A 13,935-nucleotide genomic window follows, 5' to 3' on the forward strand; every position below is an offset into this window, starting at 1 on the left:
ATGGCTGCCAGTACAGCGGTGGTGGTGGGAGCCTCTCCTGCCTCCTTAGCAGCACTAAGGATGTCCGACTGCAGTTTAGGCCTGCTCCCCGCTGGCAAGTGGACATCCCCCGAGGGCTGCCGGGCTGCCAGAGGGATGTCTGATTCCCATCTCAGGTGGTCATCCCCTGAGGGGTCCCAGACTGCGAGAGGGCACAGGCCGGGCTGAGGGACCCCCCCTCCCCCCCGAGTGCACAAATTTTTGTGCACCGGGCCTCTAGTGTTATTATAGATGCAAAAAGACAGATAGGCTCAGTTAAGGTAAAGGTTGACCTTGTCAGTGAAGGTACTGGCCTAGGATGTAACTACCCACCATAAAAATTTTTAGTTAAAGTTTAATTTCAGACCATCCTTTGTGGTTACTTTAGGTCTCTGAGTTTGCAAGACTGCCATGCAGGCCTTCCCTGAACCTGTCAGATTAGCATGTGGCCCCTTTTGTCCACAGTCATGTGCGGAAAACAGGGATGCAGACCAGTAATTTGCTTTGGAGTACATTTCCTAAGCATAAATTTATCTTTTTAATTATGTTACTTAAGCAAATGTCCAATTGTTTGCACTCCCGGAAAATGTATTTACTTGAATATAAAAGCAATCCAAATGTATATCTATATTAGGCTGAATCCAATCAATGATTTATAATTTCTTTGAAAATGAAATTCAAATACAGATAAATGAGAATTGGCAGTAGATTACAATGATAATTTTGTATTTCTCAGAAAAAAATTAAAGCAAATTTTTCCTACTATTTTCTTTTTATTATAATGACCAACTTTTAGTACTTTATTGTTCCTGAGATCTATTTTTAGAATAAAATTTTGTTCTTCAAGAATAGAAAAAAAAAGAAGAAAGATAGGCTATGCAAGGTCAAGGCTTAAACCTTGGGGTCGTCTTCTATCTATATAAAAGGCTAATATGCAAAGTGTCCCCTCAGGAGTTCAACTGGGAGACCAGGAGTTCGATCGCTTGCTATGATGTACACTGACCACTAGGGGGCGGCACAGAACAAAGGAAGGCCCCAGCCAGCAGCCAGAAGGCCACAATCGGGCCTGATCGCCAGCCAGGCCTAGGGACCCTCCCCATGCATGAATTTCATGCTCCGGGCCTCTAGTAGTTATATAATTAATTCCAGGCTTGAATTCTGACATATGACCTTAGATAAGTTACTTAACCAATAAGATACAGCTTTTTCATCTTTAATAGAGGACTAAAAATATAAAGTGTTTGTAATGATTAAACAAGGCAAAACAAAGTGCTTATGCCTGACTCACATGGGCAGATCCAGGTTTGATGGAGCCTGAAGCTTATATTGAGAAGGCTAAAAAGGGCTAATTCCAATGGAACCCTGACATCTGGGGGGCTAGCAATTGGAATCCATGCCAGCCAGCCCAGTGTCCATTCTTGATCACCTATAATTAAGTCATTACCTCCTTCCCAGAAACTGGTCTTGCAGAACCTGTTACAGAGGCCATAAAACTGTAAACAGTACACTGCCCTGGAGGACGCTGCCACCAGGCCCTTGAAAAGGACCGAAAGCATAATCCATATTTGCGGGACAAAGACCACAGGGAGATATAAAAAGAAGCCCCCTGCATGTTTCGGTACTCAGATTTGGAAAGTTATTCCCTGAGTCCGCTGGCGTATTAAACAGTGTCACTCCTTTTCTCTAAAGCGTTGCTTGGTTTTCCTTTGGTCTTCTGCAACAATATAATTTGGGGGACCCTCTTTAAGAAAAACAATAAAAAATTAGAAATACAATATTGGCATGGTAATGATATGTATTTAGAATGAGAAAATAAGTCATAAATTACACATTTTACAAAAGCACATACCCATAAAAATAAAATATTTTTAAAAATGGGTTGCCCCTACACATCATTGTGATACTTTCCCCCCCTGAAAGTTTCTTGGATATATTCCTTTCAATTGCCTTTTCATAGGACAACAATTTTGTAATACTTTCTACAGAGAAAATAGAAAAGATAATTGTCTTTTCTCAAACGTAATTGATTTACTTTTTATCATTGATATAAATTATATACTATATTTATATAAAAGTTTACATATATTGATATAAAAGTTTTATATTGTTATAAAAGTTTAGAAAAATGTCTCTAAGCTTTAGGACTTGCTATTGACAATGTCATGTCAATTCTTATGATTATTCTTAAAATGGGGAAAACTGAAAACTTCCATCAAGCGTTTTTCATATATGAGTGGTAATATTTGGAAGAATATCTTGCACTGGCTTCTGGGTCCATTAATTTCAAATGCCATTTCTTTTTCACTAGCTACATACTTCTGGTAACTAGGGAGTCCACAAACTGCTGCAAGAGAACCTCTGGCCACCACAGATCAAAAGGGCTTACTGGGGACACTCTGTCCACACAGTGGCCCAGCACACACAGATCTTTTGGGTGCACAACAAACTTTACCACAGTGTAGGGGAACAATTACCCAACATGAGCTAGTTCATAAATACAGTACAGCCCAGCCAGGTGGCTCAGTTGGTTGGAGCATGGTCCTGTGCACCAACACGGTTGCAGGTTTGCCCTAACCAGTTTGGCTCAGTGGATAGAGCATCGGCCTGCAGACTGAAAGGTCCCAGGTTCGATTCCGGTCAAGGGCATATACCTTGGTTGTGGGCACATCCCCAGCGGATGGATGTTTCTCTCTCTCGTCAATCAAACATGTCCTCGAATGAGGATTAAAAATAATAATATAGCCCTAGCTGGTTTGGCTCAGTGGATATAGCATCATCAATGGGCTGAAGGGTCCTGGGTTCGATAATGGTCAAGGACATGTACCTAGGTTGCAGGCTCCATCCTAGGCCCTGGTTGGGGCATGTGCAGGAGGCAGCCAATAGATGTGTCTCTCTCACATCGATGTTTCTCTCTGTCTCCACCCCTCCCTTCCACTCTCTCTAAAAAGTCAATGGAAAAATATCTTCAGGTGAGGATTAATAAAAAGAAAATAATAATAAAATAAGTACAACTTACAAATTGTACATTTGTAATATGTGTATACTTTGTATTATACATGTATATGGCCTTTGAACATTTGAATCTCTGCTCTCACTTTTCAGGAAAAAAACGTAAACAGCTTTATTGAGGTATAGTTTACATACCATAAATTTCACTCATTTAAACTGAAATGATCTTTAGCAAGTTAACAGACTTATGCAACAATCACCACAATCCACTCCCGAACATTTCCATCATCCCCAAAGATTCCTCATGCTCATTTGTGGCGCTGCCAATTCCACCCCTAGCCTCAGGCAATTACTAATCTACTTTCCATCTCTATAGATTTGCCTCTTCTGGACTTCTTATATAAATGGAATCACACTAGTTATTGTTGTAAAGGCCCTTCCTGTGCTTGCTTTGCATTTCTCTTTAGTCCTGAGGTCTAGGCTTTCCCTAGAGCATTTAACACAAGCACTTCCTGTCTTTGCACATTGTTCTTTCCTATCTGTAACCAGAGCTCGCACATGCTTTCTCGGGCACATTTCCCTTAAGCTGCTCTTGCAACATCTCTTCCTTTCCATTAGCATAATTTTATTTGCTGGTTGTCTCTAATGTGAAGCAAGTACTGTGCTAGGCACTCGGGCACAAAGATTAATAAAGCCAAGCACCTGCCTTGCAGTTATAATCTAGCTGGAGAGCCCGATGTGAGTATAAATAAACAAAATGTGATACGTGCTGCAAAATCGGCAGGTCTTAAGTGCTATGGAACGGTTTGGAGTAATAGTAATAGCATTTACTGAAGAATTCTGTGTCATCAAAGTTGACTTAGCTTAAGCTTCAGGGCTCTTCACTTGCACAAGCCTCTTCTAAGGCATTTGGAGGGTGTGTTCCTAGCAGTGTGTTCACTTGGTGAGATGTTTTTGTGATATTTCTAAAAGTAAGATATTTTCACTGAAATCAGTTAAGGCCATGATCTCTCTCCTGTATAACCACCCTCTGGCACAGCCAACCATGTATCAGGTGGCTCAGTGAACAGGGCCATTTTCAATATCCAGCAGAAAGTTGACTCAGAGGCACATTTAGTTTGCGGTATTTTATGTGCCTCCCTGTCATTGCCAGTATTATTAAGTTATTGGTAGCCATGCCCCATAGAAATGACTTCCAAGGATAGCCCTGTCACCTACTGGACCAACCAAAAGTGCAGGGCCAGAGATTGTACTGCAATATGCATGTTACCAGAAGTATGTGGCTAATAATAAAGAAATGACCTTTGAAATGAATGGACCCAGAAGCTAGTCTGTGGAATACTCTTTCAAATATTGCTGTTCATATGTGAAAAACACTTGATGGAAGTTTCCCCAAATTTAAGAACAATTGTAAGAATTGACACAACATTACCAATAGTGAGTTATAAAGCTTAGGAACACTTTTCTCAACTATCAATGACATAAAACTAATCAGCAGGGGAGAACAGTTAGGGGCAATCAGGCAGGCAGGGGAGCAGTTAGGGGCATCAGGAAGGCAGGAAGAATGGTTAGGGGTGATCAGGAAGGCAGGCAGGTGAGTGGTTAGGAGCCAGTGGTCCCAGATTACGAGAAGGATGTCCGACTGCCAGCTATTGGACATCTCCCAAGGGGTCCCGGATTGGAGAGGGTGCAGGCTGGGCTGAGAGACGCCCCCCTGCACAAATTTCATGCACCGGGCCTCTAGTATAACATAATAGACATGGTTATATGTCACATTTTCTCTATCCATTCTTCCCTCTGTGGACATTTAGGTTGTTTCCATATCTTGGCTATTAGAGAAAGGGGAACCTTGTACACTGTTGGTGGGGATGTAAGTTGCTGAAGTCATATGGAAAACAGTATGGAAGTTCTTCAAAAAATTAAAAATAGATCTGCCATAGATCCAGCAATCCCACTACTGGGTATATATCAAAAGGAAATGAAATCCGTATCTCAAAAAGATAGCTGTAGTCCCACTATTCATTGCAGAATTATGCATGGCAGCCAACATAAAACTCTTCACTTTTTTTTTTTTTTTTTTTAAATTAAATCTTTATTGTTCAGATTATTACATTTGTTCCTTTTTTCCCCCCCCATAACTCCCCTCCTCCCAGTTCCCGCCCCACCCTCCGCCCTCACTCCCCACCCACTGTCCTCATCCATAGGTGCACGATTTTTGTCCAGTCTCTTCCCACATCTCCCACACCTCTTTCCCCCCCAGGAATAGTCAGTCCATTCCCTTTCTATGTCCCTGATTCTATTATAATCAACAGTTCATTCTGATCATCAGATTATTTATTCACTTGATGCTTAGATTCATTGTTGATAGATGCATATTTGTTGTTCATAATTTGTATCTTTACCTTTTTCTTCCTCTTCCTCTTCTTAAAGGATACCTTTCAGCATTTCATATAATCCTGGTTTGGTGGTGATGAATTCCTTTAGCTTTTCCTTATCTGTGAAGCTCTTTATCTGACCTTCAATTCTGAATGATAGCTTTGCTGGATAAAGTAATCTTGGTTGTAGGTTCTTGGTATTCATCACTTTGAATATTTCTTGCCACTCCCTTCTGGCCTGCAAAGTTTCTGTTGAGAAATCAGCTGACAGTCGTATGGGTATTCCCTTGTAGGTAACTGAGTTTCTTTCTCTTGCTGTTTTTAAGATTCTCTCTTTATCTTTTGCTCTTGGCATTTTAATTATGATGTGTCTTGGTGTGGTCCTCTTTGGATTCCTTTTGTTTGGGGTTCTCCGTGCTTCTTGGACCTGTAAGTCCATTTCTTTCACCAGGTGGGGGAAGTTTTCTGTCATTATTTCTTCAAATAGGTTTTCAATATCTTGCTCTCTCTCATCTTCTGGCACCCCTATAATTCTGATGTTGGTACGCTTGAAGCTGTCCCAGAGGCTCCTTACACTATCCTCGCATTTTTGGATTCTTTTTTCATTTTGCTTTTCCGGTTGGATGTTTTTTGCTTCCTCGCATTTCAAATCATTGACTTGATTCTTGCGCTCCTCTGGTCTGCTGTCGGGCGTCTGTATAATATTCGTTATTTCAGTCCGTGTGTGCTTAATTTCTAGTTGGTTCCCCAATATAAGATCGAGGGTCTTATTAGTTTTTGTGTAGATCTCATTAAGTTTATCGGCAGCTTCTAAACAGTTCTTGAGAGACCTTAAAAGTGTGGTTCTGAACTCTATTTCTTCCATTGACAATTTTGTCCTGTTTCTTTGTCTCCGCATTTTGTTATGCTTCCTTGGTGCACCCCCTAGTGGTCTTTGTTCGCAGTCTTATAGATAAATCTTGATTGTTGTAGCTAATTCCAGGGAGGGTTTGACCTCCAAGCCAAGTGGCTATGAGAATCAGCTGCGTCAGCAGTGAGAGAACTTCTGTCCTCTAGGGAGGTGCTAATCTAGCCTTTGCCTGAGGCTATCTGGCAAATGCCTCTGTGCAGGGCTTGGGCGGGGCGGGTCGCACAGGATCAACAGGGTGGGCCGGAGAGAGCAGTTATGGCGGCTCTCAGTCCTGTCCCCAGGGGCTCTGCCTCTCTGGGTCCCAGCACCCGCTGCAAAGCTTGGAGAGAAAGCTGCACTCGCTCTGACCGGAGCCAGACAGTCCCGCTTCTCCAGTTTGAGTCTGGGTCCCTAAAGACTCGCCCGGATCTGGTGCTCAGAGTCTGCGACTCCCTCCCGATTGAAAACAACAACCGCGCCCTCCGCCGCCAGCCCGCTCCGCGCACTCCGCACCTCAGAATTTGACTTCAGCACTGCGCCTCCTCTGAGTGTCCGTATGCGTTTCTCTTTCCTCCTAGTTGTAGGACTTCCACTCAGCCAGCATTCCTGTGGTTCTGGGTGATGTCCCTTCCGTTTTTTGGTTTCACTTTTGAAGTAGTTGTTCAAAGCAGCAAACTCCGGCGTTAACCTATGCCGCCATCTTGGTTCTCCTCTCTTCACTTTCTTTTGAAGCTCTAGCTAATAAAAGGAAAGAACTCAGGTAAATTACTTCCCTTGTGGACTTCCTGTTTAATGTTTCACTATCTGCCTGGGCCAATTTTATTTTGAAATGCAAAGGCAGTCCTGGCTGGGTAGCTCAGTTGGTTAGAGCTTCTACAGGGTATGCCCAAGTTTCAGGTTTGATGTCTGGTTAGGGCACGTACAAGAAGGAATGAATGCATAAATAAATGGAACAAGTTGATGTTTCTCTCTCTCTCTCCCTTCCTCTCTCTCTAAAAATCAATCGGAAAAAAAGAAATGCAAATGCTAGTTAACACATGCATCTGCCTTTGAAACGTTGTTTACAACGTTTTTGCAGTCATAGAACCCTCCATCTGTTTTCAATAAAGAAAGGAGCTCATCATCCGGAGAGCTTTGCCACTTGTTGCGTTGTTTGCCAGCATTGACTCATTAACTCAAGCCTCTTGCAGCTTTAGCAAATAAAAATACAGGATGCCGCCGAAACCGGTTTGGCTCAGTGGATAGAGCATCGGCCTGCGGTCTGAAGGGTCCCAGGTTCGATTCCGGTCAGGGGCATGTACCTGGGTTGCGGGCACATCCTCAGTGGGGGATGTGCAGGAGGCAGCTGAGGCAGCTGATCGATGTTTCTCTCTCATCGATGTTTCTAGCTTTCTATCTCTCTCCCTTCCTCTCTGTGAAAAATCAATAAAATATATTAAAAAAAAAATACAGGATGCCCAGTTACATTTGAATTACAGATAAACAAAAATATCTCAAACGTTTTATATTTTTTTAAAAAAAGAATAAGTGTGACCCATGCAACAGTTGAGACATACTTACATTTAAAAAATTAGTAGTTGTTCATCTGAAATTCAATGTAACCGGGCTTCCTGTGTTTTATCTAGAAACTCTTTGTAAGTAAGATATATGATAGCTTGGATTAGGTTGCTATTAATTTATTTGGGGGGGGGGCAGCTTCCAGCCTGGACCATTGAGAATGAAGCCCCTGATCTGGGGAACGCGACCAGTAGTTCTGGGGGTGTAGCCCAGAGCAGAACTGCAGGGGCACGGGGCACACGGCTGGGCAGCGTTAGAAGACGAGGCCGTTAGGTTACTCCTAAATGCCAAAGCATCAGATTCCCCCGTTGTTGGGAAGACTAAGTTCCAGTTCCTTAGCTCCTTCAATCAGAAGCATGCTTCAGCCCTAGCTGGTTTGGTTCAGTGGATAGAGCGTGGGCCTATGGACTGAAGGGTACCGGGTTCGAATGCGGCCATCTCCCTCTCCCTCTCCCTCTCCTGAAATATTTAAAAAGAAGCCAGTTCCTGGCTGTGAGACTGTCCCCAAGATCCCAGGGTGGGCCAGCACCTGGTGAGTGCAGAGGCGGCCTGGGGCGGGGGACCCCGCGCTCACAGCAGCCCCGCACAGCCTCTACATCAACTGAGCGCGGGAGCCTCGGGCAGAACTTCCAGAGAGACGCCAGACGCCCCTTCAAGCCGTCCCCCGTCCCCTCTCCGCCCCCCCCCCGCTCCCCCCATGGAGAAGTCCGCTCTTAGAGCCCCGAGTGCCTGAATTAACGGCGGCTCCCCAATGGAGAGCAGCTCGCCAGGTGCGGTGGCCGCGGTACCCCACCCCGCGCCGCCCCCGAAAGCCGCGGTGCGTAGGGCGCTTCGCTCGCTCCCCCCCCCCCTTTTTTTTTTGGTCGGAGGAGAGAAAACAGTCTCGCGCCGGGATGTGCACAGACGAGAAGTGGAGAGGGGCACACCCTCCTGCAGCCCGCCCAGCGGCGCGGGGGAGGCGGGCGGGGCGCCCACGCTGACGAGGCCGGCGGACGCGGACGGCGCCCCGCGCGGGCAGGATGCTGCTCCTGAGGGGCTCCCGCTGGTGGCGCCCGCGGCGGCCGCCGACGCCCAGCGCCCCGGGCCGAGCGGGGCCGCGGCAGCCGACGCCCCGGGTAAGAGCCGGCTACGCGGCGGGGGCCTCCGGGCGGGGGGCGGCGGCTGGGAAAGTTTGGGGTCACTTGTGTGGAATGGAAGCCGAGCGGCCGCGAAGTTCACTTCGCCTCCGCGCGCGGGAGGACCCCGCGGTGGTCGCCGGGCCGCAGACGTGAGACGGGGAAAGCGGGGTGGGGGGGGGGGAATGCGCCGGGGGCCGATGGCGGGGAGGGCGGGAGGCGCGCGGGCCATCACCCCGACCTGATTGGGGTGCGGGGACCCCGGGGCTGCGGCGGGGACCGGCAGGAGACCCCGGAAGGCGGTTTCTCCGCTTCCCAGCCGTGGTCCGGAGGAAGTGTCCGGTGGTCGGTGCCCGAGGGGCTCAAGCGCGAGGGAGCCCGCGCCCCGACGGCCGAGTGCGCACGGTCGGGGGGACATCTCCACCCGGGGAGCCCGAGCCTCCGCGCCCCGGGAGAGGGAGGGTAGCGCGCGCTGTTCCGGTGAATCACGAGCGTGTGTCGTGAGTAACAGTTGGCCTGACCCTGGCCCCGGGGTCTGCGTGGCCCGTGGCGCGGAGCGAGGTGGGGGGTGCGCCCTGGTAGAGAGACAGGAAGCGGGCGCCTGCTGCGCGGGGCGCCCTCGGGGGCCGGGCGAGGGCCGCCCAGCAGAAGCGCCTCCCTCCAGCTGTGCCGCTCGCAAGGGCGTGGCTTCTGAGGTTCAGCCCCCACCCCCACGTGAAATTAGTTTCCGATTGTTAAAATATGGTTTAGCTTTTAGCCAGTGCCGTTTGAAAGAAAAGCAGAAAGTATGCCATGCCGTTATCTTGTCACTTTCACTTCCTGTTTATTTTCCCCCTCCAGGCTCTCAAGGGCCTCCGAGTTCCCGATAGATGCAGGAAATATGTGGTGTGTGTGTGTGTGTGTGTGTGTGTCACGTCACACGGGTGATGAGCCCATGTTGTAACAAGGTTTGCGGGAGGCACATCTCACACAAGAGCGCGAACACGCAGTCATCACGCTTTTGAAACTACAAAAGGATCTTAAATGCATTTTTAAAACGCCTTCCCTGAGTGTTTGAAAGAACGAGGGAGGAGGGTGTTATGTTACTAATGCCTAGGAAAAGGGGCTAAACTCCTTAAGGTGTAAAATGTAGATGTAATAGAGTAGTTGGAGAGAGAGAGAGAGAGAGAGAGAGAGGGGCTCTTTCCACTTTGTAAAATGCATTTTTATGTGTCGCACTTTATGAAGGTATAACAAACAGTAAGACAACACAATACAAGGAACACCCTTTACCATATACACCATTTAAACATGAATGACGCAATTTTTTTTAAAAAAATCAAATCTGACATTTTGAGTAGAATTTTTATGGAACCCAAGACTGGCTGCCCTTTCTGAAATGATCAACTCTAAGCCTCTTTTCCGGATTTCCCACCTGGTGTTCTATCTAGGGTAGTGCCATCGCATGCCCCAGCAAGAATGCAGGTGCTCTTTTAAAAGTAGGAAATTACACAGGGAGGCTTATTAGGCCTGATGTAGGGGAACAGTGGTTAGTACTTTGCCCCTAGGTAATCATTTTAAGAAGCCTTACATTTGACTGTTTCTAATTCGCAGGTTTTTAAGTCTTGACTGTCCATGCTATTAAGTAAATTTGCTGAACTTTAGAAGTGGAAATACTTCATTTTATTTGTCTGGTATAAGATTCCCTAGCCGGTTTGGCTCAGTGGCTAGAGTGCCAGCCTGTGGACTGAAGGGTCCTGGGTTCTATTCCTGATAAGGGCACATGCCTGGGTTATGGGCTCAATCTCCAGTAGGGGGCGGCAGGAAGCAGCCGATCAATGATTCTCTCATCATTGATGGTTCTATCTCTCTCTCCCTTTCCATTCTTCTCTGAAATCAGTTAAAAAATAAAAAGACTCCCCGAAGGACTAAAGACAGGCCTGTGAATTTGCTTCTATATATGCCTCTTTGAAATTGTACCATAAAGAAACTGATGGGAATATACTGACTGCTTAGGAGTTTTACCTAGGATTACTAAAACATTTCCTGCAAATCAGATTAACTGGCTGTAAGGACATTTTTCATCCTAAAGTCTCACTGTTTTGTGGTTGTCCCATTTGATGTGAAAAGCCCTGTGGCTGAAGATAAGTACTGCTTCTGTACATTTTTGCTACAAATATTCAGAACCCCTAGAGCATTGGTTCTCAACTTTTTGGCCCTTTAAATACAGTTCCTCGTGTTGTGACTCAACCATAAAATTATTTTCGTTGTTACTTCATAACTCTAATGTTGCTACTGTTATGAATCGTAATGTAAATATCTGATATGCAGGATGGTCTTAGGCAACCCCTGTGAAAGGGTCGTTCGACCGCTAAAGGGGTCGCGACCCACAGGTTGAGAACCGCTGCCCTAGAGCCTATGAAAACAGCAGGGGGGAAAGACCAGTGATGTTTGCAACCTGACAGCTTGCAATGATTTGTCAAGTGAGTATTCCCAGTTGTAGTTGGCCTTTTCTGAAATTGTGAGTGTGCTTTATAGGACTTTATTAACTTTGAAAAAGATATAATGTTCATCCTTCACATGATCTGCTAGGGTTTTGTGTGTGTGTGTGTGTGTGTGTGGGGGGGGGGAAGTTGGTTGAAATTGATATGTTAGTGTAACAGAATTGCATTTTGAAGAATAGATTGCACCTGAAACATAAGAGAGAAGGACCGTGTTGTCTTACCTTTCAAGGCTGGCCTGGTATCCATGGTTACGTTTTGGTGGCAGCATTTCTGCTTGTCAGCACTCTAGCTGCAGCGGTTGTCAGGGCAATCTGGCTCCTGCTGGCCTTTCCATACTCCGACTTAGGTTGGAGTGATTATGGCACCTGCTGAATTATCTGCTAAACAAAAACACTGGCTTAATTGCACCTTTCTCAATTTCAGTTTTTTGCTCCTTAGTTTGAGAAACTCCCTGATATGATTGAAAGCCCCTAAGATAGCATATGAGTCTCTACATAAGCTATGTTTAAAACTTAAAAAAAATTAAGTGTACTTTGCAGAAACGTTTAAGTATTGAGTGTGCCTTTTGAAACTTCTAGAAACAAAGCATGTGCCTGTTTTAATCCCACCAAAAAATGTTGATTTAGAAATTGTTTTCATCTTTTGAATTTCACAGACATGTCATTCTTGATGGATACTTTCCTGTCTAGTGTTTATAATAAGCACATTGTATTCCCTCTTTTGAGGACAGTGATTGGTTGTATGAAGCTGTGGTCTCAAAGGAATTCTAGACAGGTTTGTCTATTAAATATTAAACATTACTATCCTACCAGCACTTAAGTATTATATTAGTACTGGATACTTGTTTGTTTGTTTTGATTTAGGTTCTACTATTTATTGCAGCAAACTGTAAGCAAGGAAGTTATTTTGTATCTTGGCAGATACATATTTGTTGAATGAGGTACCTGTGAAACTAAGGTAGAAAACCTGAGACCATTATTAGTTGGTCTAACAGCTATATAAACTAAATGTGTTTACATCATAGAGTAGAAGTGGACAGCTTAGTTAGTTGGTATTAGACCAATTGGGACATCTGAATGCCGAACTGGCCCTGCCACCACTTAGCTCTGTGAACTTATCTAAGTCATTCAGTCTATTTGGGCCTGTTCTGAAAACAATGGGACTGGATTAAAAATTGCAACAAAAACTACAGAAAAACCATCATTCAGAACCACCTGAAATCTAGCTGAACAGAAGTTCTACCACTAAGGATATAAAGAATAGGCCACATCAAGACTGATAGGAGGGGCGGAGATTCAGAACTGGCTGGCCCCACACCCATGTGTGGTGGATAAAAGTTGGGAGGGATATCTCAGCTGCGGAGGTCCCTGCTGAAGAGAGGGGTCGCAGTACCACAACAGGCCCTTCATCCCAGGCTTCCAGTGCCAGGAAGAGAAGGCCCCGTAACTTCTGGCTGTAAAAACCAGCTGGGATTGTGGCTGAGTAAGACAGAGGGCTGCTGGAGTCCCAGCCATTCCTTTAACAGGCCCTGCACATGGATTGACTCAGACTCATTGCCTCTGAGCTCCAGCACTGGGGCAGCAACTTGAAAGGCACCAGAGATCTATGGGGAGGAACTGAATTATTTGGGCATCAGGGGAAGAGCTAGGGGCCAGTTTTCTGTTAGAAATGCTGGCAGAGGCCATTGTTCCTTTGATGAGCTCTTACCACACAGAACTGGCAGGTGGGTGCCATAGCTGAGTCTCCATCAACTTGGTTATCACTGTTTGCCCTGCCTTGGTGATTCCCTGAGACCCTGCCCCACCCAACTTTCAGGCCCTCCGAAGTTGTTGGCAGTGGCTTTTCCATACAAATGGCTTGTCTTGGCTCATGCTTCAGACTTTCTTAAAGTATCTCAAACAAGCATCTGGTTTTGGCATGTTCTGTACCTTTCGCTAAGTGGCCCCAGGCCCAGCACTGGTGGCAGCTGGCCTTGGTTCACTGCTTGGCCTCTTCTGGGCACCTCCAAGCCTAGCACAAGTAGCAACCATCTTCAGATCACTTTGTGACTCAAGCTTGGTGGCCCTGGGCAGAACACAGGCAGTAGCTGACCTTGGCCTCACTTCCTGGGAGGCCCCAGAGCCAGCACACCCAGAGGACAGCTTCAGACCACATCAAAGCACCACCCAACCACTCCACAGGCAACATACTCAAGGGGAAGACTCAGTAGGTACCAGAGTCCCATTGAAGTAAGTCCTGCTCTGTGGGGTGGGCCCCTGCACAGCTTATCCTCCACAGTGGTCACAGCTGATTGGCCTGGGGATATATCCCTCAACTTGATGTGCCAACAGCAATCCCCAAGGCTCAACTACAACAGGAGGGTACAGCCCACACGGAGAGGGAGGGTGTACCTGGAATACCCAGCTCCGGTGAACAGGGAGGATGTGCCACTGGACCCTACAGGACACCTACTACATTAGGTCACTGTGCCAAGCCTAGGAGATGTAGCAGCTCTACCTAGTACATAGAAAAAAACACAGGAGGCTGCCAAAATGAGGAGACAAAGAAAC

At 46.2% G+C, this 13,935-nt stretch overlaps 1 protein-coding gene and 1 non-coding gene across 4 annotated transcripts in view; one reads left to right on the forward strand and one right to left on the reverse strand.

Moving 5' to 3' along the window:
• Window positions 1-8,711: 8,711 nt before the first annotated feature.
• The window catches only part of MCUB (mitochondrial calcium uniporter dominant negative subunit beta), an 80,818-nt gene continuing 75,594 nt past the window's right edge, over window positions 8,712-13,935 (forward strand). Inside the window, exon 1 of one of the 3 annotated variants that reach the window (XM_059662212.1) lies at window positions 8,712-8,903. In XM_059662212.1, the coding sequence (XP_059518195.1) occupies window positions 8,808-8,903 (96 nt within the window). In that variant the 5' untranslated portion in view covers window positions 8,712-8,807. The remainder of the gene's footprint in view (window positions 8,904-13,935) is intronic. The other 2 variants (XM_059662203.1, XM_059662192.1) reach the window with 2 other exon arrangements.
• LOC132225228 (small nucleolar RNA U13) lies at window positions 9,817-9,921 on the reverse strand. The gene has a single exon (XR_009450822.1). It is a non-coding gene; the product is annotated as a small nucleolar RNA U13 (small nucleolar RNA).

The sequence above is a fragment of the Myotis daubentonii genome, chromosome 1, assembly GCF_963259705.1.
Source record: "Myotis daubentonii chromosome 1, mMyoDau2.1, whole genome shotgun sequence".
Lineage (NCBI taxonomy): Eukaryota > Metazoa > Chordata > Mammalia > Chiroptera > Vespertilionidae > Myotis > Myotis daubentonii.